This window comes from Pogona vitticeps, chromosome 4, assembly GCF_051106095.1.
Source record: "Pogona vitticeps strain Pit_001003342236 chromosome 4, PviZW2.1, whole genome shotgun sequence".
Taxonomy (NCBI): Eukaryota; Metazoa; Chordata; class Lepidosauria; order Squamata; family Agamidae; genus Pogona; species Pogona vitticeps.
In genome coordinates this window covers 214573456-214600539 of record NC_135786.1, presented here as the reverse complement: position 1 = coordinate 214600539, position 27084 = coordinate 214573456, and the positions used below count along the sequence as shown (strand labels likewise).

Genomic DNA, 27084 nt, shown 5'->3' with positions numbered 1-27084 from the left:
TAGGCTTCCTTCCAGACAGGGAACGTGTTGGCGCGAAGCATGATGGGCAAAGAAAACCTTGTCTTATGGTTCCTCCGTCAATAAGGCGCCGTGACGTAGCTGCTCCTTTACCGGCCGCTGTAGATTCAGAATCGCTTGCTCCTAGTTTCCCCCGGCCTGAAGTAACTTTCTCTTCCGCCTTCTGGGGTCCCTGAGTGGCTTTGGGCCAGACCAATGCATTTCCCGCATCCCTTCCTGGCCGCCAATCGCGGGGCTGAGGGGGCGTTCTCCAGTAACACGGCGTAGCCCTCTGGAGAGGAGCGAAGTCAGGCCGCGGACGCGACGCGACGCAAAGCGGGGAGGGGGGGGCGGAGGAGGCAGAAAGGGAAGAAGGTGGCTCTTAAAGGGCCCGTAGCGGAAGAAAGTTGTGAGGAGAGTTTCTTGAGGAGATTTCCTCCCCCCCCTAAAAAAAAAACTAGGTCCTGTCAGGGTGGTATAAACGCGCCGTGCCTTGGTGGTAGAGGAAGTCTCCCTGGAGCCTCCGGCCGCAGAATGGAGCAGGCAGCGCCTAAAAGGTAACCCTAAGCAGGGCCTCCCCCGCTCCCGGGAGAAAGAAGGCGGGGGCGGGCGGGGGCCAGGGTGTATTTTGGGGGCAAGGAAGAAGGCCGGCCTAGGCCGCGTCTCGCAGCTGTCGGTCGGGCGCCTCCCTGGAGCTTCCTTCCTCTGCCGGAGAGGCTCTCTGGCTCGTGTGAACGCCACCCAGGAGCGTTTTTTCGCCTGCTTGGGTTTGTGGGTGGCTCTCTCTCTCTCTCTCTCTCTCTCTCTCTCTCTGTGTGTGTGTGTGTGTGTGTGTGTCTTTCTGCACACGTGAAGAAGTGGGTCTGTAGCCTGGGTGTGAACATACACGCCAATGAAATGCACAACGATGTGAATCCATGTGTCCCATTCCGTCTCTTCTCCTCCCCCTACGGAAAAACCATATCCCACAGTGATCCCTCAGACGCGTTTAAACTCCCACCAACTCCCATCGTCTCATTTCCCAAGGTCATGCCCCGGTTTGTTCCTCCTAACAGCTACCATCCTCTGGATTGGTGTGTGGAAGCACAGATGTGGTTGTGTGATGCTCACCCTTAAGTATGCATTGGTAGTAAACAATACCTATCCCCTTGGTATTCTCTGCTAGTGAGCATGAGGGTATATGATAAGTGGATATGAAAGTCCCACTGGCTTGCACTGGGCTTTCCCTTCAGTCATTGCACCATTGGTTGCACACTTTTTGTTTAAATCCCACAGAGAGAGATGAAGACTCCCCACATAGTTCCATCTGTGGTCCATGTAGGAGTGGGGTAGAAATTAACCTCTCATGCACACAAGCCACACTATGTCAGACCTCCCTGTTGGTCTTTCCCATGGGACAAAAAAAAGTTACATTTTCCTGAATGCCCCTTTTCTTAGAAGAGACCTGCTGAGACATCTGACCATTAAAGGAGTATGGGAGAAGATGCTTGGAGAATCTCATTTGTAGTGCTGCCTGTTTGCAGTACTGTATTACAGCGGTTTCTTTAAGTATAGGGAGGGAATGGAAAGCAGCTTCTGAGTCTCAGAACATGCTTCAATTCAAATCATTCTGCTGGATTTCATTACACAGAGGATGTGGGAGAGATCAGCTTAGTTGTGGCAGTCTGAACCTCTGAGAAATAGGGAGCTTCTGTATCAAAAGAGGGTTGACAGCCCTATTATGGTAATTTTAGATTATCCTATCTGTTTTCAGTCTCTGAATGCTATGAGCATAAGATATATTGGAGGTCTGTTCTTGGGATCTCTCCGTCATGGAGCCTGCCTGTACTGTAATGTATTTAACTAGAAGTTCCCAGGAAGTTCTTTGCAGATGTTGTTACTGCATCAGAAGTTAGTGGAAACTGGACTTTTCCTTGACATGATTTATAGTAGAAGTGCAGTTGCTCCAAACAGTTATCTCTCCCTGTCTACTTCTCATCTTCGAGAAGTGAAAGGCTTTCTGTGCTGATAGATCTTCCTGTTATTGATTCAGCTTTGTAAAGTGTCAGCTTAGTCACATTGATCATCAGGGATTCAGTGCAGACACAGTGAGTGGACTGAGAGAGGAGGGATGATTTTGCCATCCATTGTCTATGCCTGGCACACCTCAGATGGGATGATAGTGGAGGGAAGCCCCATCTCTTCTGGCAAACAGAGAAGGGCAGTTCTCTCTCTGTCATGCCACAGTGGACAAGCAACTTTTTCTTTTTTCCTTTCCCCTTTTCTTTTTTTGAGAGGGTGGTAAGCATTCTGCATGAATTCCTTCCTTCCTAAGGTATGCATGTACTGTAGTTTTTTTTCCATTTGACTATACTATGTTAGTTCCTGATCCATAAGCTGCCAAAAACACACCAAATTCTAATTGTGTGGTGTGTACATGACTATATGATTTTTTTTTGCTTCCTTGCCTTCCCTGCTTCCAGTATAACAGGTTGATGAGATGAGACTATTTGAGACTTTTTTGACTCTGACATAGGGTATTTCTTCAGTGGGGTTGATTCAAGCATTGTATAATAGTTTTGCAACACATCTTTGCCAGCATGTGTGTGTTGCAGATAGGAAGACCAGTAAGTAAAACATAAACTAAGTTGCCATTCAGGATATGTTATCACTTATCAGCACAGTAAAAGTGTCTTTGCTTTTCAGGCTGTTTATTTGCTAAGCAAGAAATTTGAATAGTTCTCATGAAGGTGTACTTACAGTCTTTTGATCTGAAATTGGACATGGGTACATGCTGGGATAATATATCCAGACACTGAGAAATAGATTCTCAATTAAAGTCTTTGGAGACTGTTCTGTTTGTGTAGCTCCATCTGCAATGCATATCAGTTTAATTTGAATGGCTTGATGAATGGCTTATTCTTAACTATTTGTTTGTACAAATGTAGTAAAGAGGCTGTGCAATGTGTAATCAGTGCTGAAGGAACTTGGTTAAAATATGTTGTATTATATATTTACCTTTCAATACTTTGAATTTGCTTTGCTTAAATAAACTCCTGGAAAAGAAAATACTGTACAGTATAAAGTTTTAATTTGTTTTGAGTTGCGACTGAAAAACCTGTGACTGTCCCAGTTACTGAACTCCATTTTTCAACTTTCTTGGTGCTCAGTGATGATGGAAGTACTGTATTAGTTTACCGACATCTAGAGGGGCAGAGATACCTGTGCCTCTTGGCACAGTGGTTAAACCTCTGTATTGCAGCCAAAATTGTGCTCACGAGTTGGGATTCAATCCCAGGTAGCCGGCTCAAGGTTGACTCAGCCTTCTATCCTTCTGAGGTCGGTAAAATGAGTACCCAGCTTGCTGGGGAGGCAATGTGTAACCTGCATAATTAACTTGTAAACCTCCCAGAGAGTGCTTGAAGCACTATGGGGCAATATATAAGTAGCATGCTTTGCTTTTGCTATCTCAGGTTTGCTCTGTCTCTTTAAGAGAAAATTGGTAAAACAAGTCAGCTGAAGCAAAACACAATCATTAATAAAATTAGTTAGACTGAATACGTTTTTGGGCTAATGTAGAAAAATTTAGTCCTGTTTCAGTGCAATCATACTTCCTCACATAAAGAGCAAGTAACTGTTGGTTAGGAAAAGTGAAAGAAGGGCCAAAGGAGGACTGCATGTAAATTAAATGGGAAATCTAACAGGTTCCTGACATGCCTGGCTGACAACTTTATCATCCAAAAGGTGGAGGAGGGAACTAGAGGGTCAGCCATACTAGACTTAATACTTACTAATAGGGAGGAAATAGTTGAGGGAGTGGAAATTGTAGGAACTTTAGGAGACAGCGACCATGTCATGTTAGAATTCACCATAATGCAGGCAAGGGTAACTATACTGTACCTAATCAGACTAATGTTTAGATTTTAAGAGAGCTGGCTTTAACAAACTATGAGATGTAATAGGAAGGATTCCATGGATGGAAATCCTAAAGGGAAAAAACAGTTCAGGATGCTTGGGAAACCCTGAAAGGTGAGATAATAAATACCAAAACAAAACAATACTACAGAGAAAGAAAAGCAAGAGACGTCTGAGAAGACAAGTGTGGATGCACACAGAGCTCTCTGACAAGCTAAGGGACAAAAAGGATAAGTATAAAAAACTGAAAAAGGGGCTCATAACTAGAACAGTAATACCAGCAAATAGCTCGAATCTGCAAGGATGGAGTCAGGAAGGCTAAGGCTCAGAAAGAGCTAAGAATTGCAACAAATGTGAAAAATAACAAAAAGAGTTTCAGCACGTAAGGAGCAAGAGGAAAGTCAAGGAAATGGTTGGTCCACTAGTGGGAGAAGATGACAAGAAGGTGACAGTCACCAGGGAGAAAGCGAAACTGCTTTTTTTTGTATCTGTATTGATGCAAAAGGAAAAATTGGTCCGCCCTGTCAAAAGCAGCACTGTGGGAGACAGGAGATGGAAGCAGGTCAAAATAGATGAGGAAGTGGTAAAAGAATACCTAGCTGCTTTGAATGAGTTTGTCTCCTGGACTGGATGGTTTTCATCCCAGGGTACTAAGAGAACTGGCAGATGTGATCTAGGAACCACTGAATGAAATATTTGAGAGGTCCTGGAGCATGGGCAAACTGCCAGAGGACTGGAGAAAATGGACTGATGTGGTTCCAGTCTTCAAAAAGGGGAAAAAGTAGATCCAGGAAACTACAGACCAATCAGCTTGACATCAGTATCTGGGAAAATCCTGGAAAAAAATAATCAAGCAGGAGATTTGTGAGCACCTAGAAAATAAGTTGATTACTAAAAGCCAGCATAGGTTTGTTAAGAACAGGTCATGCCAAAAAAATCTTATTGTCTTCTTTGATAAAGTGACTAAATTAGTGGACCAAGGAAATGCAGCGGATATAGTAGTGTATACTTAGACTTCAGTAAGGCATTTGATGGATTTGCAGCTGACTGACCAACCACACTCAACATGTGTTCCTCAGTGGAAGCACATCTACGTGAAGGGAAGTGTGCAGTGGGGTCCCTCAAGGTTCTGTCTTGGGCCCAGTACTCTTCAACATCTTCATCAATGATCTGTGTGAGGGGATTGAAGGAGCTCTCATCAGATTTGCTGATGACACTAAGCTGGGGAGAATTGATAATACTTTGGAAGATAGACTCAACATTCAGAAGGATCTAGACAGACTTGAACATTGGCCCTATCCAATAAGATGCAGTTCAGTGGCGGGAAAAGTACAGTCCTGCACTTAGGCAGGAGAAACCAGATGCACAGGTACAGGATACGTGGTACCTGGCTTGGCAGTAGTACCTGTGAGAGCGATTTAGGTATCCTGGTCGACCACTGCCTAAGGATGAGTCATCACTGTGCTGCAGCTGCCAAGAAAGCCAACACAGTCCTAGGCTGCATCAACGGGGATAGCATCACGATCATGGGAAGTGATAGTACCACTCTATACCGCACTGGTGAGGCGTCACTTGGAGTGCTGTGTCCAGTTCTGGTCACCACAATACAAAAAGATGCTGAGACCCTGGAAGGGGTGCAGAGAAGAGCAACATAGATGATAAGGGGACTGGAGGCTAAATCTATGAAGAAGGACTAAAAAGAACCAGGTATGTTTAGCTTAATGAAGAGAAGACTGAAGACATGATAGCAGTCTTCCAATATCTGGGTTGCCACAGGGAAGAGGGCATTGATTTATTCTCCATTGTGCCTGAGGGTAGGACAGGAACCAATGGGTGGAAACCTGTCAGAGGGAGATCCAATCTGGAAATAAGGAGGAATTTCCTGACGGTGAGAACCATTAAGCAGTGGAACGGCTTGAGTCCCAATGTTGTGGGTGCCCCATAGCTGGACATTTTCAAGAAAAGATTGGACAGCCATCTGTCCGAGATGGTATGAAGTGTCCTGCTTTGGGCAGGGGGTTGGACTAGAAGACCTCCAAGGTCCCTTCCAACCCTACAAAGATTCTAGATTCTATGAAATGTTAAGACATAAATCACGACTACTGAAGAACTACACAACTTTAACACTGACAATGAAGAAATTGAAGTAGTTAGAGATTTTGTATACCTTAGTTGAATTCTTAATCCAAATGGAGACTGCAACCAAGGAGTCAGAAGACTGAGATTAGGAAGGGCAGCAATTAGAAAAGATCATCAAGTGTAAGGATGTGTCATTGGAGACTAAGACCATCCCCATTCTTGTATTTCCAATCACCACATATGGGTGTGAAAGCTGAATAGTTAAGAAAGCTGATAGGCAATCATTTATTCATTTGAAATGTCATGTTGGAGGAGAGCTTTGTGGATATCCTTGATTGCCAGAAAGACAAGTGGGTCCTAGATCAAATCAAGCCTGATCTATCTCTGGAGGCAAATATTAAAACTGAGGCATCCTACTTTGGTCACATTATGAGAAGGAAGGATTCTCTGGAAAAGACAGTGGTGGGAAAAGTTGAAGGTAGCAGAAGAGGAAAACCAAACATGAGATGGACTGATTCTCTAAAGGAAACCACAGGCTTGGGTTCACAAGAGCTGAGCAGGACAGCTGAGGACAGGACTTTTTGGAGAGCACTCATTCATAAGGTTGATGCAGAATTATAAAGCTGTCTGCATATAATAGAAAATTGCCTAATTCCTATGGAGAATATTGAAAGATGCCTTATCATTGGTCATAGTGTTTATCTAGGTAAACACTGTCTATCTTGACAAGTGGTAACTCTGTTGCCTAATTAATCCCTTTAATTGGCAGTGCCAGGGCCTGAACCTACGACCTTCTGTTTGTAAAGCATGTACTCTACCACTGACCTCTAAATTTTTCTATAACATAGTGTTAAAGCAACAGCATCAAGGTAGTAAGAAACTTGTTGCAGTTAAAGGCATCTAGTTATGGTTTGTATTATCTGTTCATGTTCACGAAACCTATTTGTACAGTGGTTCCTCGCTAGACGATAATCCTTTCCACTGAAATCGCTGTTTAGCGAAATAATTGTCTAGCGAAAAGCATTTCCTCATTTGAATGCATTGAAACCTGTTTAAAACCTGTTTAATGCGTTCCAATGGGGAAGAATCGTCATTGTCTAGCGAAGATCGGCCATAGGAAAGCCACTTTGCGAACCGCCGATCAGCTGTTTAAATCGCTGTCTTGCGAACCTTAGGTCCCGAAAACACCTGTTTTGCGAGTGCAGAGGGAGCCATCAAAATCATCGTCTAGTGAAAATCGGTTTGCGAAGCAGGGACCAAACGTTGTCCAGCAAAATTCCCCCATAGGAATCACTGTTTTGCGAATCGCTATAGCGATCGCAAAAAGTCAGTGTCTAGCAAAAAAACTGTCCTATGGGGTAACTGTCTAGCGAGGCACCACTATCATGGCAGGGTGTATGGATGGGCTGCTACTGCTGGTACCTTTGTGTAAGAAGCCAATATGATTTGGTTTTAAGGCATCTAACATGTGAAATTGAAATATATGTAAATTATAACTTAGTCTGCATCTGTCCAAAAAATTATAAAAGCTGTTTGAAACCCTAAGACGACTGAAAGAGACAGCTATCTAATGGGCTTTATTGCACAGCACTTCAGCTGCAAGTCTTATGTTCTGTTATTTTCAGTTTAATAACAATAATAAAATACATTTTATTTTTTGAAATTTCTTGTTTCCAGAAACTATTAATGATGTTTAAGTTACAACACATGAATTAGTAATTGCTGAGAATTGCTTTACTGTGTTTTTCTCTCCACCCGCCCTTATGCTTCTCCAAGCCTAGATAATTTTCATGGAAGAGTTTTTCTACTTTTAGAAAGTAAGTTCATTCCTAACTTCTGTAAACGTGAGAAATGATTACAATTTCCATATATATTCTTTTCTCATTCTATGCTTTTAAATTAAGGAAGCTGTTTGTTTTTACATGTGGTTATAAATATTCAAGTCTATATAAGCAACTTGTTCCTTTGTCGATTTGTTTTCTTAAAGCTTTTTTGGAGTGGGGGGTTGTTGAATGCCAGTTTGGGAAGGGAATGCCGTTTTTAATTTAAAATGAAATGGTCTGATAAATGTCTAAAACAAACCATTGTAACAAGCAAAAAGACAACGAAGCGATTAATGGAAATTTCCTGGCTTCATTTCTAAACTAAATACGCTTATACTGTACTTAGTACTGATTTTGGCACAAAAAGTATGTTAGGAACTCATGTCCTGTGTTGCCTATTTTCAGGTTCATTGTAGCCACAGGTATGGACAAAGCAATCTCATGGATTCAAATTTCCAAAAAAACAATATTGAAATATCACTCAGCAAATAAGAACTTTGTGGGACTAGTTTGTAAGAATAGGCAGAACACAACTTGTTGTCTGATCTGTGAATGTGGCAGGAAATAGTGAACAAATCCTCTATTACAGAGCACTGGATAATGGAATTTGGGACTTCGTACATGCAACAGTATAATTATGAAGTGGCCCTGATTTGCTGTCAACTGTGCCATACTAGTTTACATTTTGCCGCTCAGAATGGTCAATCTGACCAGATGAGCGGGATATAAATCAAATAAATAATAATAATAATAAATAATAATATTTTCTCCTAAAATCTGATTATCACCTATGTGTCTGGCATGAAATATATTATTAATTCATTAAAGACTATAAATGTAGACAGTAATTGTGGATCCAAAAGAACTGTGAGTTATTAGGGAATATATGAATGATATTTGTTTCTGTTTTATGTGCTAGTGGAACACTTACTGTGAAGCAGACCCACAATGTACTAGTGGCTGTATTCCATTATGGGGCACAATAAGTGGAAAATATACTGATCATAGCATTTAGTATCTAGAAACAGTTGAAAAGTTTTGAGAATGAGTTTATCTGAATAGGAGAACTTCTCAGGATTTGGGATTATTTTGTGTGGTCTTCTAGGTTGAATGGCCTGTTCATGAATAGAGCTGTCTGCTAATAGAATTTTTGGATCTAACCTGTTATCTGTTTTTTTAAAAATTTCTTTAGAGTGTTGGAAGAGGGATGCTGTACAGAGGCAGGATGTGCTTAAATTCTGTAGGTGCAACTGGAGAATATGCTTTCATGGATGGGAAACCTCATATTTTTAAAAAGCTGTGTTTTCATGGTGTATATTTTTTCTATGATCTTACACACTACAGACAGGCATATTTCTTTTTTCTCCCTATCCACAGTGTGACCCAAAGCAAAAGGGGATGTGTCTCTGCAAGCCATTTTGGAGCAAAATCTGATTATTTTGCCAGAAGAAAAGTAGCATACTTAGTTACATAAAAAAAAACTTTGCATGTCTGCTCAGGGATAAGTGTCCCTGAATTCAGTAGGTATATACTCTCAGTTGCATGCATGCTACCTTTTCAGTGATTATGCCAAACAAGAAGAGTGTACACCAACAGTCAGCATTACCTAGGTTTTCTGAAATGTCTGTAAGAGACTGATTGAACCCTGAACGTTGGGAATGTCAACAGGAAATGTCAACAGCATTGGGGAAGCAGAGGATAGGTTGCACTGGGGAGTGGGCAAATACCCTGGGCAGCAATGGCAGGCAGACTGGAGGAGCAGATAGCGTATGGTGGGTGGGAACTGTGCCAGCCACATGGGGCACGGCACAGTTAAGTGAATGAGCACAATCTTGGAGTAGCAGTTGGAAGAATAAAAGAGGCAAAAGGAAAGGGCAACAAACGGAAGAATGATATGCCTAGTGCTCTGTGATCAGAGTATGCCATTCTCTCTTACTTAAATGGGACTTTGACAAAGCCCAGCAATGGTAGGTTGACCTTAAGGAAAATGTGTTTTTTTTCCCTACAGATCCAGGTTCTAGACAAGGGCCGTGTGGACTGATAATGTTCCCTGCCTGAGAGGGAACACACTAGTTGGCAGGCAAGACAGTAGTCTCACTGCCACCTTGGGTAGATACCTCCCGTGGTGCATTTGATTAATTGATTTAAATCATGCTTTAAATGAACAAAAATGTTTTCATTATTTAAATAAAAATTATATTTTTAAATTTAAATCATTATTTAAATTGGGATTTAAATCAATTTGATTTTAAAAAAATCATTGATTTTTTTTTTACCCACCCTGATATCTCCAAATAGGCTGTTCCTCAGCGTAGTAAGACAATGAATGTGTCTCTTTTCACTTGCAGGTCTCCTGCATATATGTCTCTGCTTCTGCCTCTCCATGTCCTTCCTCTGGGGTGGTGTCTCCAGAGGACAGGACCCTGCCATGCTTGTCAAAACAGTGTCCCAGAAAGCTTGCCCTGTTGTTGCAGGGGTTAGAGACTTGAACTCCAGAAAACAACTGCTAATACAGTACTGCTGTTTAGGGTGCTATGACCATTGCTAGTTTCTTCCTGCTCTGTGTGGCCCTTCACTGCTGACCAGATCTTCACTAGATGCTGCTGCATTAGCATGGAAAGTTGGCTGGCATTGGCCACCACCCTTGCAGCAGCTTAATATCCATTACTTGGTGTTTAACTTGGGTGTCCAAGAGAGTTGCTACAGCATACCTCTTCCACAAGGAGGAAGACCTGTATTAAAGCAGGTCTTTTAGTTTGCTGGCTGGGGCCACCACTTCAGGCCAGAAAAAAAAATCCTGTTTTTCTTCTTTGGAATCCTCCATCCACATAGACTATCCCCTCATTATCCCCTCACACCTTGCGAAACAAGCCCAGGAAGATTGGGATCACATGGCTAAGGATGGCTATCTTACCACTAAGGACCTGTATTGCTCTTTCAAACTTTCAGACGGCATAGACCCCTTGTCCCATAATATCCCACTCTTCTTTGCCCAGAGAAGGAGTCATACCAGTGAAAGTCTCCAAATCATGGAATACACTTTGCTGCTCCACCACTTTTTCAAGCAGGTCAAAAGTGGAGTTCTACTGAGTTGCCACATCCTGGATTGTGTGGTGTAGTGGCAATCCCAGGTGTTGTTGTTGTTGTTGTTGTTGTTGTTGTTGTTGTTGTTGTTGTTGTTGTTGCTGCTGCTGCTGCTGCTGCTGCTGTTGCTATTGCTGTTGCAACAGCAGAAGAAAGGATTCCAAGAGAAGAGAAGAAAGGATTCCAACAATTTTCCCCTCTCTTTCACAATCCCACCGATGGCTCACAAGTTTTCTACCTTGGTTCTTAGTCCAGTGTTGATTCTTTGGGCAGCAACACTTGCAACAATGGCACTGGCTCCTGTTTCCATCACTCTTGGCCCTCTTGCATTCCCCAGTGTTCTCCGAAGCCTTCATATCTGTCCCCTGTCTTTGTGTTGGAGGGGGATTTTCCCAGGTCTCATTGGTTCTCCTTTGTTGTGTCTCCCTATGCCAAGGCTTGTTTTCTCTCTCTTCTCTCACCGTCCCCAATATGAGGGCTTCCTGGGGATTTTCATCGTCTCTCTACTTCTTCCCTGGGCACCATTAACTCCTCCCGTGCTCCTGTCCATGGATTGTCCTACTCAGACCATTCCCAACCGTATGGTAGAATTTTTTTTCTGCCTTTGTCTCACTCTCAGTCCACCCTCTCTCCCCTGCCTTCTCTCTTCTTGTTCCTTATTTATATACTTCCTCATTCTTACCCCTTCCCCTTCTCTTTTCCTCTCCTTTCCCCACTGGTTCCTTTGAGCCCACGCTGTCAGTTTTTTTCTCTGCGTTTTCTTTCTCCCTGCCCCCAAGTCTTGGGGCTTGACTTTCTGAGTCACCTTCCCTTTTCCAGGATAGAGGGGATGACATATGGGTGGGAAGTGGCTTCCTCTTACTGCCTTTCTCACCCCCACTCAATTATATTAGGTATGCATGTATCTTCCCCAGATTATTATGCTGAGAGAGTGGACTCCTTTCATCTTCCCAGCTGCCGTGCTGCCACCATATTTGCCACACTGCGACAAACAGACTTTGCTTTTCACTAGCTAGACTCCACTGCTGCAGAGTGTTCCTCAGAGCCTCTTGAATGTTGCGAGCTCTATGGCTGCCCTCCCTCACAGCCATATTCAACAGGGCCCATCTATATTCTGCCCACGATGTTTAACTCATGCTTGATGCCTCCATCTGCCTCCAGCATCCTGTCAGGGAGAGATAGGCATGTGTTGCGCCTTGGCTGTTCTAGATGTCACTTGTACAATGTTCCACCTGAACTATGGCCAACTGTTACTGTACCAGTTGCCTGACAGTCCAATATAAATCTGGCACTACACTGTGGCTAAGGGTTATTTGGGATGGCAATTGGTAATGGAGTACCAGCTGCAAACCTGTGGAGACAAGTGTTCTTCAACAAAGAGAATGGCTGGTCATCCAGGGTGATTATCTCTGCTAGGTAATGAGTAATTACATTTGCAGAAGGCCTTTTCCTGCACTCCTTCAAGCTCCTCTGGGGTAGCCTGTAACTTATTCCTGAGATGTGGATCTGTCATTTGCTGTCTTGCATTATTTGCCCATTGACCTCCCTTTCTTCCTTGGTCTGGTGGCTCAACATCTGTCCTCTGATGACTTCTGCCCTTCACAATAAGGAAGCGTTTTGCCCTCCCCATGGTACCCACTTTATTTGCCAGCAGCAATGCCCTGTACTGTGTTGCTGAGCATGCTACTATTGAAGTGGCTCAGGTCCTACCTATGCTTGAGCACTTCATGCACTAAACTATGTGAATATCTCTTGCATATTGTTGAAAATGCTTCCAGGTTATTGATTCCTTGGGAGCTCAAGGTTTTGACTGCATGTTCCTAACAAGAATTGCTAATCTGTCATTGTTAACTAATTCTAACTACAGTACTGGTGCAGCTAGAGGGGCAGGGGTGATTTCAATGTCACATGCTTCTGAAATATTGCCCACCTGAGCCCCCTCAGTCTTGTCTTCCCCCATTATATATGTACTTAAAGTGGAGTTTCTGCCAACCACAGTGCTGCTTTGCACAGAAGAGATTTGCCGGGAATGGGGGCTAGAGGTAAACTCGTCTTTGAATATGATAGAGCTGCATAGCGTGGATATGGAAAGCAGTGTTTGGTGTTCTTCTTATATGTCTTTTCCAACCACAAAAGTAGTAGCACTGCTGCTACCCAAGCTGACAGTGTCAATCTGAATGTTGAAACCATCTTTGTCCTTCTCTGGCACATCAGCTCTTGGGGAGAAAAATGCCTTCTTCACCATCTGTTTTGCCCCCTTGCCTTGGCTGGATAGCACAAAGATCTCCCATGTCTGAAGTTCAGTGCTATCTGTCCTGCCTTGAACCAAACGTTTCTCTGCCACCTCCTTGGCAGAGACCGCCCCCCCCCCCATACTGCTGCACATTGCTCTTTTATAGTGCCATTGCTCAACAAGGTAGCTGGGGGACCGAACCCTAATTTCTGAAACAAAATATCTGTAAGTTATTGTGAGTTTTTCTTCCCTTAGCTTGTGAATGCCTAGTAAAATTAGATTAATTAAAATGAAATTAATTAACAAATTAATAATGCGTTTAGAAGAAGAAATGAACTTTTAAAGTCAGTTGCAAGTTACTAATTGTTGACTATTTCAATTTTTTTCATTAGCAAGCTAAAAAAGCTAAGTGAAGACAGCTTGACTAAGCAGCCCGAAGAAGTTTTTGATGTCTTGGAGAAGCTTGGTGAAGGGTATGTACAACTCTGTCTGTATTGGGAGGGTGAAGTGATTGTGAAGACTCTGTTAAATATCATACAAACATGGACAAAAGGAACATAATTGAACAAAAGTTGAAACATAGATGAACCTTGTATTCGAAAAGGGTTCCAACTGGGCTATTGTGGAGGTATAAGCCCTATAGTCTTAGAAGGTCTTAGACCCTGTAAAGAAATTCCAGGAGAATTCCTGAAAAATTCTGAGGGTTGCAGCCCCAAAATACAAAAGAATACATCTCTGTTGATAACCTGACCATCAATAATACCATAATTTGGATGAGGAAGTGCTCTTCTAAAGATGTTTCTGCAGTCCTAAATGGAAAGCGTTGGCAAGAGTACATTATTGTACTCTTTGTAATATTTTTGTACCTGATATCTTTTATCTTGTCATGTATTATTCTAAGAAAACTTTAGGCAAATGTCATATTAAACTCTGTGTTACACTATCACTATCAGTTTTTTGCATTTTCCACTTTGCATAATGTAATAAAGATTTCCACCAACTTTTAGGAATTTAATTCCTTTAATTGAGAGAAAGGTGGCATACAATTAAAAATACAGTGGGGTCTTGACTTGAGAACTTAATCCGTATTGGAAGGCGGTTCTCAAGTCAAAAAGTCTGTAGGTCAAGTCTCCATTGACCTACAGTTCATTGAAAACCGATTAATCCCGTAACAGGCCGTTTTTGTTCCATTTTGGTTTTTTTCTGGTCTGTAAGTCAATTCTCAGGCTGCAAGTCAAACCTAAATTTTGCGGCCAGAGAAGTCTGAAACTCAAAAAGTCTGTAAGTCAAGCCGTCTGTAAGTCAAGGGTCCACTGTAGTAAATAAAAAGATAAATGATTCCTGTTCTGCAAAACTGAATGGAAATCAAAGGTCTCATGGAACTAGAATGTCCTAAACATAAGAAAGAATATTGAAACATTACAATGCATTATTCACATTTCATAGAATTTTTTTTCCATTTGGAAGAGTACGGATTTACCAAAATCAGTTTCTCCAATTATAAAGGCTACTAGATTTCTATATTTTAAATTCAAAATTATGCCCTCATCCCATTACTTTCCCCTCCTGTAGAGTTCTAGTTGTATGTATGCCCTTAAGGTCAAGTTCTGTTGTAGATAGAACATCTCCATATTTAACCTGCATCTTTACTAGTGGAATTAGCAACATGAATCTTTTTATATTTGCCACTACACCAGATTAATTGGTAGAATGTACTGAGAAATTACAATTGTAGTTAATAGAGTTTGCAGTTACCCTAGAGCAGTGGTTCTCAACCTTGGATGTTCTTGGACTAAAATTCCCAGAAGCCTTAACCACTAGCTGTGTTGGTCAGGATTTCTGGAAGTTGTAGTCCAAGAGCATCTGGGAACCCAGGGTTGTGAGCTACTGCCTAGGGTATTGTTCCAAGTCATCCATGAGTAATTCCATGAAGGAGCTTCATGCAGAATTGGTAGGATTATACTCTGCCCATCCTCTCAAAATAACCAAGCGGTGTCCCTTTTTGGCTTCAGTAATTAAAAATTCCCTTCTATTTCAAGTTGTACTGTAGTAGCGTGGATCCTCAAGGACACTCAAAAGAAGCTTTGTGGTTGAAGCTCTGAAGAGAATTTTTTAAAAATGCAGGGCCACTTGTCCCAAAAGAAATAAAATAAACGTTAGAATCCTGTATATGTTTAAGGATTTGCTTTATGAAAGTGTTAAGCAGGGGCTTCCTGTTTTAAAGGCTAGTGAAAATAAAACATACAACTAGAAAACACATATCTATTTCTCATAAATGTTATAGCCCACTAAAATAAATATAGTTATGAGCAATCTCTTGTGACACCTATTGGACGCATGCATATTTGCTCCTGTGCTGAAGGCAGAGTCCTGAGTTTTCTGGGAGATTTGATGTAGCATATACTTATTACTCATTTTAGCAATTAACCTAATGCAATTACAAATTAATGACCAGACACAAGGGCACATATCCAAACATGTGTACTGTAGAATGTGTGTTCTTCCAACTTGCTGAACAGTCCTTGAGTCTTTTGAATAGTACATGATGAGCACAAGTACGTATGTATATGTGAACAGTGTGGCCATTTTTATAAGAATTTATTGATGTATTCTCAAAGTTTATTGATGCTTTAATTTTAATTGCTGAGACAAAAAGTGAATCTCCCAACTAATAAGTAATACTTTGCCAATGTAGATGTTATCTGGCCTTCTCAGTTGGGGTGGTAGTGATTAGATAACAGCAACATATCATATTTGGAATTTTGCTGAGATTGCTTTATCTAGTAGCTGAATAATGATAAAAGCTTTTACTGTCCTTGTAAAGGCAGCTAACCTAACAATGGAAACACTGTAAATTGGGGTGGGCAACTGTGTTCTTTCAGATGTTGTTGAGCATAGCTCCTTGCTGTTGCCTTTGCTGGATAGAACTGATGAGAGTTGTAGTTCAGCAGGGAAAGTTCGCACTTGTCCACCCCTGCTGTAAAGTATGGAAAGAGGATGTATACCTGTGGATAGAAATGGTGAGCCACATTTGACTCTGAAACATGTCCCATTTTTGCAGACAGGTATGATTCTACATTTCATACTTTATGGTACTGTAGCAAATACTTAGGTCCAAGTAATAACTTTAGTTGTGTTGGATAAACTGTTCTAATGTATGGTTTGAATTAATGTATAAGTTTTATTATTAAAAGCCTAAATCAGCACTATGTTCTTTCATAGGTCTTATGGCAGTGTGTTTAAAGCCATTCATAAGGAATCTGGGCAGGTAGTGGCAATCAAGCAAGTCCCTGTTGAATCTGATCTACAGGAAATAATTAAAGAAATTTCAATAATGCAACAGTGTGACAGGTATTGATTACATTTATTGTGAGAATTGTGCCATCTTTTAAAAAAGTAACCATTTTTACTTGATAAAGTTTGATTATTTGGGAAAACTGAGGTTGAAATAATCTTTAAAATGTTCAGTTTAGTTATGAAAAATTTAAATTTTGGACTTTGTTTTTATATAGATTTTTTTTTCTCCTGCTTGCTCACTGTAACAGCTGGATGGTTGAGGAAGTATAGGGGGCTGATAGAGGTAACCATAGTGGATGTAACTTTTATTATTCCTTTGAAGTATTTACATACCTTGGTGCTGTTTATGTGTGAGGACCTAATTTCATTAATGTCTCAAGTTCATTTAAAGTACTGTTTGATACCTGTTATGATTGAGGTTAGTTACAAGATAAATACTGCTCTGAAATGACTGTTGGAGGCAGCATGTATGATAAAGCGCTATTGTTCTATAGAATATTGTCTCGTAGAGCATACCTGATAATGTAGAAATACATATATGCTTTTCAGGAAGCTTGTCCATGAGATAGCTTGCATGAGGTCCCAAACTCCTTTCCGTTTCCCATTGCCAGCTATTTATAGGCTGAAATCATGTTGCACAGCTCTGCATGTGCAATAGGAACGATGTTATCATTTTTTAATGAAACACCACTGATTAAGAGTTCTTTCTCAGGCTTTTGGCAATTTCAGGGTGCATGCAACTCTTACACAGTGCAGTGAAGTTGTATGTATCCTAAAATCATCAAAGGAAGCCTTTAATCAGTGGTGATTTACAACTGCTGATGTAATCGTTTACTTTGTGCATATGAAGCTGCACAACAGTAGCATCCCATTCATGATCTTTGTTGAGTGAACAGTGGCACTTGGATTTTGTTCTTTTTTTGATCGCAGATGTGCCATTGAACGGACAGTGGCAGATGGATTTCCCCTGACCAATAAGCTGGGACTGTTGCTCAAGTTATTAGAGGTTTGCTCATGAGCAGAGTTTTGGCTGCAGTACTGCAGTTTAACCACTGGACCACAATATACTCTGCTTCAAATAAGTGTTTATGGTCTGTTTCAATTGTATGTTTTTAGCCCAATATAACATGCTGGAGGTAGATCAAAACTTTGTTTAAGATATTTAAAACACTTGTATTTCTGCTCCTTTGCTTTAGGAAAAGAAAAAGAGCTTCAGTATCAAAATATGAAAGCTCGTTATAGCACAGATCGGTGTGTACAATATGTGTGTGTGTGTGTGTGTGTGTGTGTGTGTGTGTGTGTGTGTGTGTGTGTGTGTGTGTGTGTGTGTGTGTGTGTGTGTGTGTGTGTGTGTGTAGTAGGGAGAGGAGCCTTTATAAGTATTTCTTGACATTGTTTCTAGTGAGAGTTAGACAGTGTAGCAGAAGGGATTAAACAGGATTTCTTCCATGCCAAAGGTTGATAGTGATGGGTAAGTGTTGAACAAGGATAAGGGTGTGTCCTTAGTAAAATATTGGTGAATCACTCCCTTGTAAAATATTTGCAGGAAGAAAAATTCCCTTTCTTTTGAGGCGTGTTTTATATCAGTGATCATCTTTATGGACAAACTAAAAATGTCTCAAAACACACAGTAGTTAAAGTAAGACTAACAGAACCTGAATTATAGGATTGCAAGAATACTACTTGGCTCTAAATATTAAAGTATTGTATATACTTCGGCTGGCTTTTAATCGTTGTTTTTATTGCAGCTTGTTAATCTTTAATGTAAGGTCTTCAGAATTTGTTGTGGAGATTGTCCTAAAATATGGTATCCTAGGAATAGTACAATTGTAAAGAGCAAGGTTTAAAGTCTATATATCACTGATAAGGATGAAATGAATTTTATGATACATTTATTCAGGTGGGAGTTGGGTGCTCATTGTGCAGTGTCTCAGATGTGCTGTTGACATTAGTATACCATAGTAGTAGTAGTAGTGCTTAACTCGGTAGTGGGAGAATAATAATAATAAAAAAAGGACTAAGACTTGAAGGGAGACAGAATTCCCTGACTTAGGCAGAAAGGGAGCCTTTAATCTTTATTGTCTTTAGACCACCCGTGCCATCATCCAGTACTTAGGTTGTCTCTTTTTCTTTATGCACATATAATTGCAGGAGATATAATCAACACATTACAGTGCTGTCTCAAGTAGTCAAATAAATCCGTTAGGGATTATTTTAGACATAGTTCCCTCAGTCAGATGACAGTGAACAGTGCTGAATACTGAGTGAGTTCCTTGCTGTTTGGGAGCTATGATTAAATGGGGAGTTTGTTATGTGAGATTCCCCTGAACTTACAGGTATTGTGCCAATAAAATGGTTTCACTGTTGACCAAGAGTTGCGACATTTTGTTTCTTCAAAAAAATACCTTAAAATGGCCAAAGGCTTTGTGCCATGCTACTTGAACATCTGATTTGATAGTTCTTTCTCAAAGCACTAGGTATGTTCATTAGGAATTCTTAGTGTTTTATCTTCTCTTTGATGTACTCATGTACTCATTCTAAACGATTGATCACATGCAGGATTCAAGTCTTAGAGCCTTTTCTGTGTTAGATTCAAGCATCACAGCCATAGACCAATTTTTATTTCCCATGTTGAATCTCAGAAAAATGTCTTTTTAGTCAAATAGCTATTGGATATAATAACAGCACCAAAATAACTTAATAGAAATAACAAAGAGTATTTCCGGAATTTTTTTTCTTGTACCTTTACATATGATTTTCAGTTGCTGCAATTGTAGGCTTCAGCATTCATAATATATGTTCTGATTTCAGCCTTTTAGTCCCTAAAATAACAAATGTTTGTTGGTCTCTAGAAATAAAATTATTATCATTAGAAGACCAGATATTTCTAGCATCTGGGACCTGACATTCATCACAATATTTAAACACTTAGCATGATTGAAGGCAAAAGTGTTGTTCTCTTTTAAAAAATGCAGACTGTTTCTGAATGGGGTGTAATATTCTGTCCTTTGCATGTTTGTAAAAATTATAGTAAAAAGCACAGATGCTGTGGTTTCTACAACTTCAGTGCCCCATATGAACATAGGTATTTAGTTACAGAATATACCTTGAAAGTATCCTTCCAACATCAAAGAGGACATTGATCCTTATTAAAAACAATGGTCTCCTCTTCTACTCCTACTCCTCCTACTACATTGCCATCATCATGTGCTATCTAGTCTGATTTATGTCAGAATTATCTAGGAATAAGGTACAGTACTCAGAACTGGTTTACTAGTCTCTCCTTATGGTTGTTCTCTGTGATCATGCATCTTGCCCAAAGCTACACATGTGGCAGGGGAGGTAACAATATTAACAAAACGTGTTCCAGGCGATCCTGTCTGATCCCTCCCCCAGGAGATGAAGTGGGGATTCAAACTCCTGGACCTTGGTTCTGCAGTTTGGCACACCAACCTCTGAGCGAAGGGCACTCAGGGAGTGCATTCATTAATAAATTTTTTTAAAAATCGTGGTGCTGTGGAATTAATAAATTCATTTCTTGGTTAAGAGACTAAGGTAAATATCGAACAATAAGGGGGCTAACAAACTTATCTGATTGAATAAGGGAATAATAATGGTTAAGTGACTTCCAGAGCCACTTTTGACTTGGACAGTGGTCTTATAAGTGAACTTGTCAGAAAAAAACAGTGAGAGCTTGATAGATAAACTTTGCAGCTTTCTCCACAGGATTTCTCATGAGGTAGAATCAAGTGCCAATTCAAAACTGATAAAAACCACAATGAATTTCCATGCAGATGAATTGGAATATTTTTCAGCCCTAAGAGAGGGTTAGACAGTGATCCAAAGCTGACCTGTTGCTTGCAAATAAAAATAAGACTCAACCCAGCCTTTCTGTTTATTTTCACAACTGAGTGAAAGCTTATGTGGTGGTAATTATTAGGGTCAATTTCAATTTGTTTCCTTATTAACCATTAAATAAGATTTTTAAAAACTTGTCAGCCCCAATTTGCCTTCAGAACCTCATGTGAAATGTCTTCTGGACCTGGCACTTTCCTAGGATCCAATGTGATAAAGTCTTGGACTTTTGATTGGGTTTCTTTAGACCAATCAGGAACGTGTGGCTTGAACAAGGGAATAGAATGGTAGAAAAATGCAAGGGGTCACTGTATTTACATTGAAAATATACATCCATATATTGGGTGGTATACATCAGCACAGCTGGCCCTCCTATCTGTGAGAAAACACTAGTTGCCAGACAGTTCTACTAGAATGGAAGAACTGAAGCAGTAATTGGCAATTATAAAGTTTCCCTTTCTGGCTCCTGCTTCCTATAGAACCCATAGGCTTTATTGACTCTTCTTGGTCTGGTAGTAAACCAGAGGTAATAATAGATCATTATTCCTCTTGTAGATACTATAAATATATCTCAGTTGCTTCCACAGATGGAAACAATTAGTGTGATGAGTGTTTATCAGAATGTCTGGACATTGAACACATACCCAGTGACTGTTAAGGTTAAGACAAAGTTTTCAAAGCTCTCCCATCTGGACTGAGAATTGGTATACAGTGTTTTGATAATGTTGAAAACACTCTTCTGATTTAACAGAAAAGTCTTCTTCAATTTTGCTTGACCATCTCATCCTGCCACCATTAATAATAATAAACATGTGCTGTCAAGTGAGTTTTTTTTCAAAGATTTTCCAGCTACAGAGTACTCAGAAGTGGTTTACCATTTCCTTCTTCTGGAGGCACCCTGGGGCTGTACAGGTTGCCCAAGCCTGCAAAGGTTGGCTCTACTTGTAGGAGGCACAGTGGGGAATTGAACGCTCAACCTCTGGCTCCACGTCCAGATACCTAAACCACAGAGCTGATATAGCTAAACTAGTATAATCAAAGATATCTTTACTTTAGAAGTAAAATTTGTGAGATAATGCTAGAGCAGCAGCAAAGCACGTGGTCATTGTTACCTTGGTTATCAATTACTAAACTTACTACCTGAGCCTGGAGAAGTTCTGAGATAAGGATATAACCAGATATACATGGGAGCCATTAATGGAATTAGACAAACATTCACTACTCTGGTCTTTAAAACTCAAGACTTTGTCTATATCTAACCCTGGGTTGATGTGAGAACTGCACCACATTAATCCTGATGCATCAATAGAGTTATCCTTATAATTTCTTGTTGTTAATGCATTAAATCATGACTATCGCCCAGAGTTCAGAGTCCTGGAAGTATGGTATCATTCGGGCTTATCCATTTTTGCCAGAGCCCTTTTAGGATGTCTCCTTAGGTTTCAGACTCCGCTGTCAAACAAGGAGGGCCTTTGACTGTGTGCAAACAGGGATAATACATGAACAGATGAAGCTGTGACACCCTTCAAATATGCCAGGCCCCCCCAGGAGGCCATGTGGCACCAGTTGAGAATGGCTGCTCAAGACAATTCATTGGCTGAAATCCAGTAGTAAGTTGCAACCTGAGCATGCCCATTGAATCAGTGAGGATATGGTGAGTCAGTTCTGTTGTGAGTTCCATTTGTTCATTGGGGCTATAACGTAACAGTTATAACTTACTACTGAATTTGGAGCATTGTTTAAGAATTCCACAGCTGAGGTCAGATTGAAGTGAGAACATTCTCATGGATTCCCTGACCAAATTTAGTGTCGTTATGGGTTACTCTAATATTCATTAATAGTGGTCATCTTTTTACTAGTTTCAACCCTATTTGTTTTGGATAGAGTGAATAGTAGTATGATACATGAGCTTTGGCAAATTCTGCTGGTGTAGGAACATTCTTGGGAGTTGTGCCCAGGAGATGATGGAGATTTTTTTTCCTATGCAGTTCTGGAAGGAAACTGGGACTTTGTAAATGGGAAAAATTGATTTAATGTATCTCCAAATGGGATGCACTGTTCGTGCAGTTGTATCATTTATGTTTTTTTTGTTTTGAATCTATTAAGTTTTTTCTTAGGTTTGTTTGCATTGTTAGTTTTTTTTTTTTGTATTATTTGCATTTTTTCTGGTTTAAATAAAAATTAAGTTTCTTAAAAGGGAGAAATATTTAAATAAATTAATCGAAGTGGTTTGCCGTTGCTTTCTCCTGCACAGTACTAACAATAGCTATCTTGCTTGTTACTGCTATTGCTTGTCAAAGATCCTCTAATACTGACACCTTCCACTGCTGCTGCTGTGCATATTTTTTTTCAAGTTGTGTTACAGTAGTATGGATCCTCAAGACTGCTGAACTAGATTTATCAAATTTCACCCTGAATTTTGGTGTGTGAGTGTTTTAGTTCTTTTTATTCCATAAAATAAATGGCAGTTTTACAGTGTCAGTTGGTTCCAATTATCAAATTATCCACTGGCTTCTCAAATATTCCATTATTATTATTTATAGAAAGCAATGAGAGGTTGACAGTCCACTTAGTGTTGCGAAAGTATGATGTTGCAGTTGCTGTGGTGTTGCATTAGGACTCGAGAGATCCAGGTTCACATGCCTTCTGATCTATGAAGCTCACTAGGCGACTATTCATTATTTCCCCCAGCCCTCATCTACTTCACAGGTTCTATTGAGCAAAGTAGAGAAAAGAACTGTATCTTCTGCCTTGGGGGGGGGGGGAGTGGGGAAAGAATAAAGTAAGTAAAAGCATGAAAGAGATTTTTCTACTTCTTTCTGCTAAGGCTGTAGTAATCAAACTTAATGGCAAATTAATATCACCATAACTGTTAAAAAATGGCCTTCAATTTTCAGCGAACTGGAGAAGTTACATACATTGACTGAAATCCTATAGTTTAGCGGAATAAGTTATACGAGAGTAAGCCCACTAAATCGTTATGGAGTTGACTCATCAAACCCCTACTGATTCAATGAACTTATTCTAATGTAACTTACTATGCTAAGCAACAGGATTTCAGCCATTATGTTGTATGTTTAAACCTCTCTAGTTGTAGCATAGACAAGCCAGATTGCTGGGTTTGGGCATTACAGTAAACAATTGCTGTAAGATTCATGGTTTTTTGCTCAGCTGTTCCTGCCTGGAGGAATGGTACCTGATGTTGTATGTTGTGAGGTTTTAAAATTATATAAACCTCAACCTTAATTATTTTAAATCCTCACAACATGCAACATCAGGTACCATGATAAGCCATCTAAAGAACTCTTTATATATAAAAGAATATATATATGGCTTATCATGGTACCTGATGTTGCATGTTGTGAGGTTTTAAAATAATTAAGGTTGAGGTTTATATAATTTTAAAACCTCACAACAGGTTATCTACACAGCAGATGAGCCAGATCTATTTTTAATCAGAACGCAAACTTACCTTCCTAATATTTTTGAACATTAATTTCTATATATTGACATCCATGCTTTTGTGTTTAGCCCTTATGTTGTCAAGTACTACGGCAGCTATTTTAAGAACACAGACTTGTGGATTGTTATGGAGTACTGTGGAGCTGGTTCGGTGTCAGATATCATTAGATTACGGAACAAGACGGTAAGGTTTTTTAAAAAAATAAACTACTTTTCATGTTATCTGGAAGTAGAGTCATGGCAATTGGACTTCTTTCTTATTAGGTTGAAACATTTCACTACTCATCCAAGTAGCTTCTGCACTCTGAGGAGAGTTGGTAGGAGATATGTGGGCCCTGAGATACTGTGCTTCCCCGAAAATAAAACAGTCTTATATTAATTTTTGCTGCAAAAATGCATTAGGGCTTATTTTCAGGGAATGTTTTATTTTTTCATGTATAACAATCTACATTTATTCAAATACAGTCATGTCATCCTGAAAAATCATACTAGGGCTTATTAACAGGTTAGGTCTTATTTTTAGGGAAACAGGATAGCTTCGGTCCAAGCAATTTAGGTCTTTATAGTTTAGAACCAGCACTTTGAATTGTGTCTGGAAATTGATTGACCGCCATTACAGTTGTAACAAGGGGGTTATGTGATATCTGTAAACATCCCCAGTCAGCAATCTGCTGCATTTTGGACCTGACACTTTCCAAAGGCTGCCCTACATAGAGTACATTATAGTAATACAGCTGGGATGTAACATACAGTGGGGTCTTGACTTGAGAACTTAATCCGTATTGGAAGGCGGTTCTCAAGTCAAAAAGTCTGTAAGTCAAGTCTCCATTGACCTACAGTTCATTGAAAACCGATTAATCCCGTAACAGGCCGTTTTTGTTCCATTTTGGTTTTTTTCTGGTCTGTAAGTCAATTCTCAGGCTGCAAGTCAAACCTAAATTTTGCGGCCAGAGAAGTCTGAAACTCAAAAAGTCTGTAAGTCAAGCCGTATGTAAGTCAAGGGCCCACTGTAAGTCATGTGTTACCATGGCCAGATCCGATCTCTCCAGAAAGGAATGCATCTGATGCACTAGTTTTAATGGTGCAAATGGACCCCTTACAACCATTGAAACCTGGGCATCCAGACTCAGAGATGAATCCAGGAGCACCCCCAAGCTGCACACCTGTGTTTTAAGAGTGAGTGTACCCAGCACAGTTCCTTGACCTGCCTTTCAACTGACCAGGATCACCTCTGTCTTGTCTGGATTAAGTTTCAGTTTGTTCATCCTCATCTAATCCATTACTGATACCAGACACTGATCTAGAGCTAAAACAGCTTCCTCGGATTTCCAACCTACTTAAATGTAAGAATTGTCTTTCTTAACTGAATCCTAATTAGAAATTTCTCAAGTGCCATGATTCCTTCACAGTCATAATGTGCAGTAAAATAATTAGAATGTGCTCTAAAGGTAGAGGTGGTCTTCTCGTGTGAATGCAGCCATGAACTCCAGCTGATCTTTCTGCATCTTGCATCCATGAGGTATTCACAGATCCAGAAACATCGCATTAACATTTATATGATATTCTGCCTGTTTCTGGTTGAAGCATCCTAAGGTTTATGGAAGATGTCCAGAGAACTTGAGCTCTTAAAGTAACATAATGCATTTTGAAATAAAATAACATGTTTGAAAATCATGACTTCCTACTTGGTATTGCAGTGACACCTGAAATTTTTAGATTGTACTGGGACACTGCTTTTATTTATATGCCACTCCATAATGCATTTTCTAGTCACCATAGAATATAGATAAAAACATTAGAAACATGCAGTAAAGCCATAAAATAAGTATATAAAATCCACAGGACATATAAACCCTAATTTAAAACAGGTACAGATTAGTAACCTTGGCAGGAAAAGGCCATAGCCTAGCACTAAAATGATGCCAAGTTATTTGTCACTTATCTTAAGAAAATTATGTTAAAGGCCAGGTAGGCAATTCTTCCACTATTGTTGTGAACGGCCTTAAAAATAAAACCAGCACTTAGAATTGTGTGTTTTGAAAATTCCATGATATACACAGCAAACAAGATAATATATGGCCTGAATAGTCTGTAGCTTAATCCTGTTTTAATGAATTGGAAAGATGAGGAGAACTCTATCTGTAACCAATGGCACATATCCAGGCTTTGACTTTGTTTATACTTTTCACATTATTTGTTTAGTCCCTTTGCCCATAATTTGTTTTGTATACATGGAACGTTCTTTGTTTTCAGAGTTTGTTGGCTTCTGTGTGGATCTTGTGCATACATAAGGAGGTCAAGTGATGTGGATTAGATTGCAGGAGTAGGACTTTGAGGCAGTCTTCCTTTCTGTGTAAAACCTTTAAATATATATTTTTCCTATACAGCTATATACAGACCGTAGAGCAATTTGCATAATTTTGTGTTGCAGTTTTTTTAGTCATTCAAATTGTTGATGTCATTGTGTAATCAGTGTGTAAATGTATACACACAAAATTAAAATGGTTTATTATTTACCCTTCTGTATAGCTTACAGAAGATGAAATTGCTACTATTCTTAAGTCAACGCTTAAAGGACTTGAATATTTGCACTTCATGAGAAAAATACATAGAGATATAAAGGCTGGAAACATCCTTTTAAACACTGAAGGGCATGCCAAGTTAGCTGACTTTGGAGTGGCTGGACAGTTAACTGTAAGTATAAAGGATATGCATAAATGGTTGTTGTAGGTTTTTCGGGCAGTCTGGTTGTGTTCTTGAGGTTTTTCTTCCTGACATTTTGCCAGTTTCTGTGGCCAGCATCTATGCATAAAATTCTATTTTAGAAGTGAGTGGAAGCTTTACTGCATGCATTATGAAATAGCTTTCATTGTGCTCCATACTTTGGCGGTGGCATGCTGCATTCACAGAAGCTTTTGTAACATGCTACAGTGGATCTGCATGTATTGAAGCCTTGAGACTGTTATTAGCTATCCCATGATTTTAGTGTGGAAAACTGATTGTACTATTCTCAGATACGGAAGACAAGCTTAGGAGAATGATGACAACTATACAACATCCTCTAGTAGTCAGTGACATAACAAGTCACACACATAGGATAAGTCTTAGCAATGTAACTCTTAGATACCATTATAAGTAGTATCTCAGAATGAGAAACATACTTGAGGATCATCAGTCAGTGAGGGCTTAGTCAACAGAAGTAGGACACATCCCCAGGACATTCTGTAACTGACAGAAGTTGTGTATTACATGGATAATCCATCTTGAAGAATGTTTTATAGCTATAGATCCAATGTAAATACTGTTTTCAGTATCCACGGGGAGCTTGGAAACAACCCCCAGCAGATATGTGGGGGTCCT

At 40.0% G+C, this 27084-nt stretch overlaps 1 protein-coding gene across 3 annotated transcripts in view; it reads left to right on the top strand.

Annotated features, from left to right (window-relative positions):
- Nucleotides 1-290: 290 nt before the first annotated feature.
- The window catches only part of STK3 (serine/threonine kinase 3), a 165278-nt gene continuing 138484 nt past the window's right edge, over nucleotides 291-27084 (top strand). For 2 of the 3 annotated variants that reach the window (XM_072999173.2, XM_020785273.3), the window contains exons 1-5: nucleotides 314-554; nucleotides 13503-13583; nucleotides 16333-16461; nucleotides 23794-23908; nucleotides 26254-26418. In XM_072999173.2, coding sequence (XP_072855274.1) covers nucleotides 532-554; nucleotides 13503-13583; nucleotides 16333-16461; nucleotides 23794-23908; nucleotides 26254-26418 — 513 coding nt within the window. In that variant the 5' untranslated portion in view covers nucleotides 314-531. Of the gene's footprint in view, nucleotides 555-13502; nucleotides 13584-16332; nucleotides 16462-23793; nucleotides 23909-26253; nucleotides 26419-27084 lie in introns of all 3 variants that reach the window. The other variant, XM_020785274.3, reaches the window with a different exon arrangement.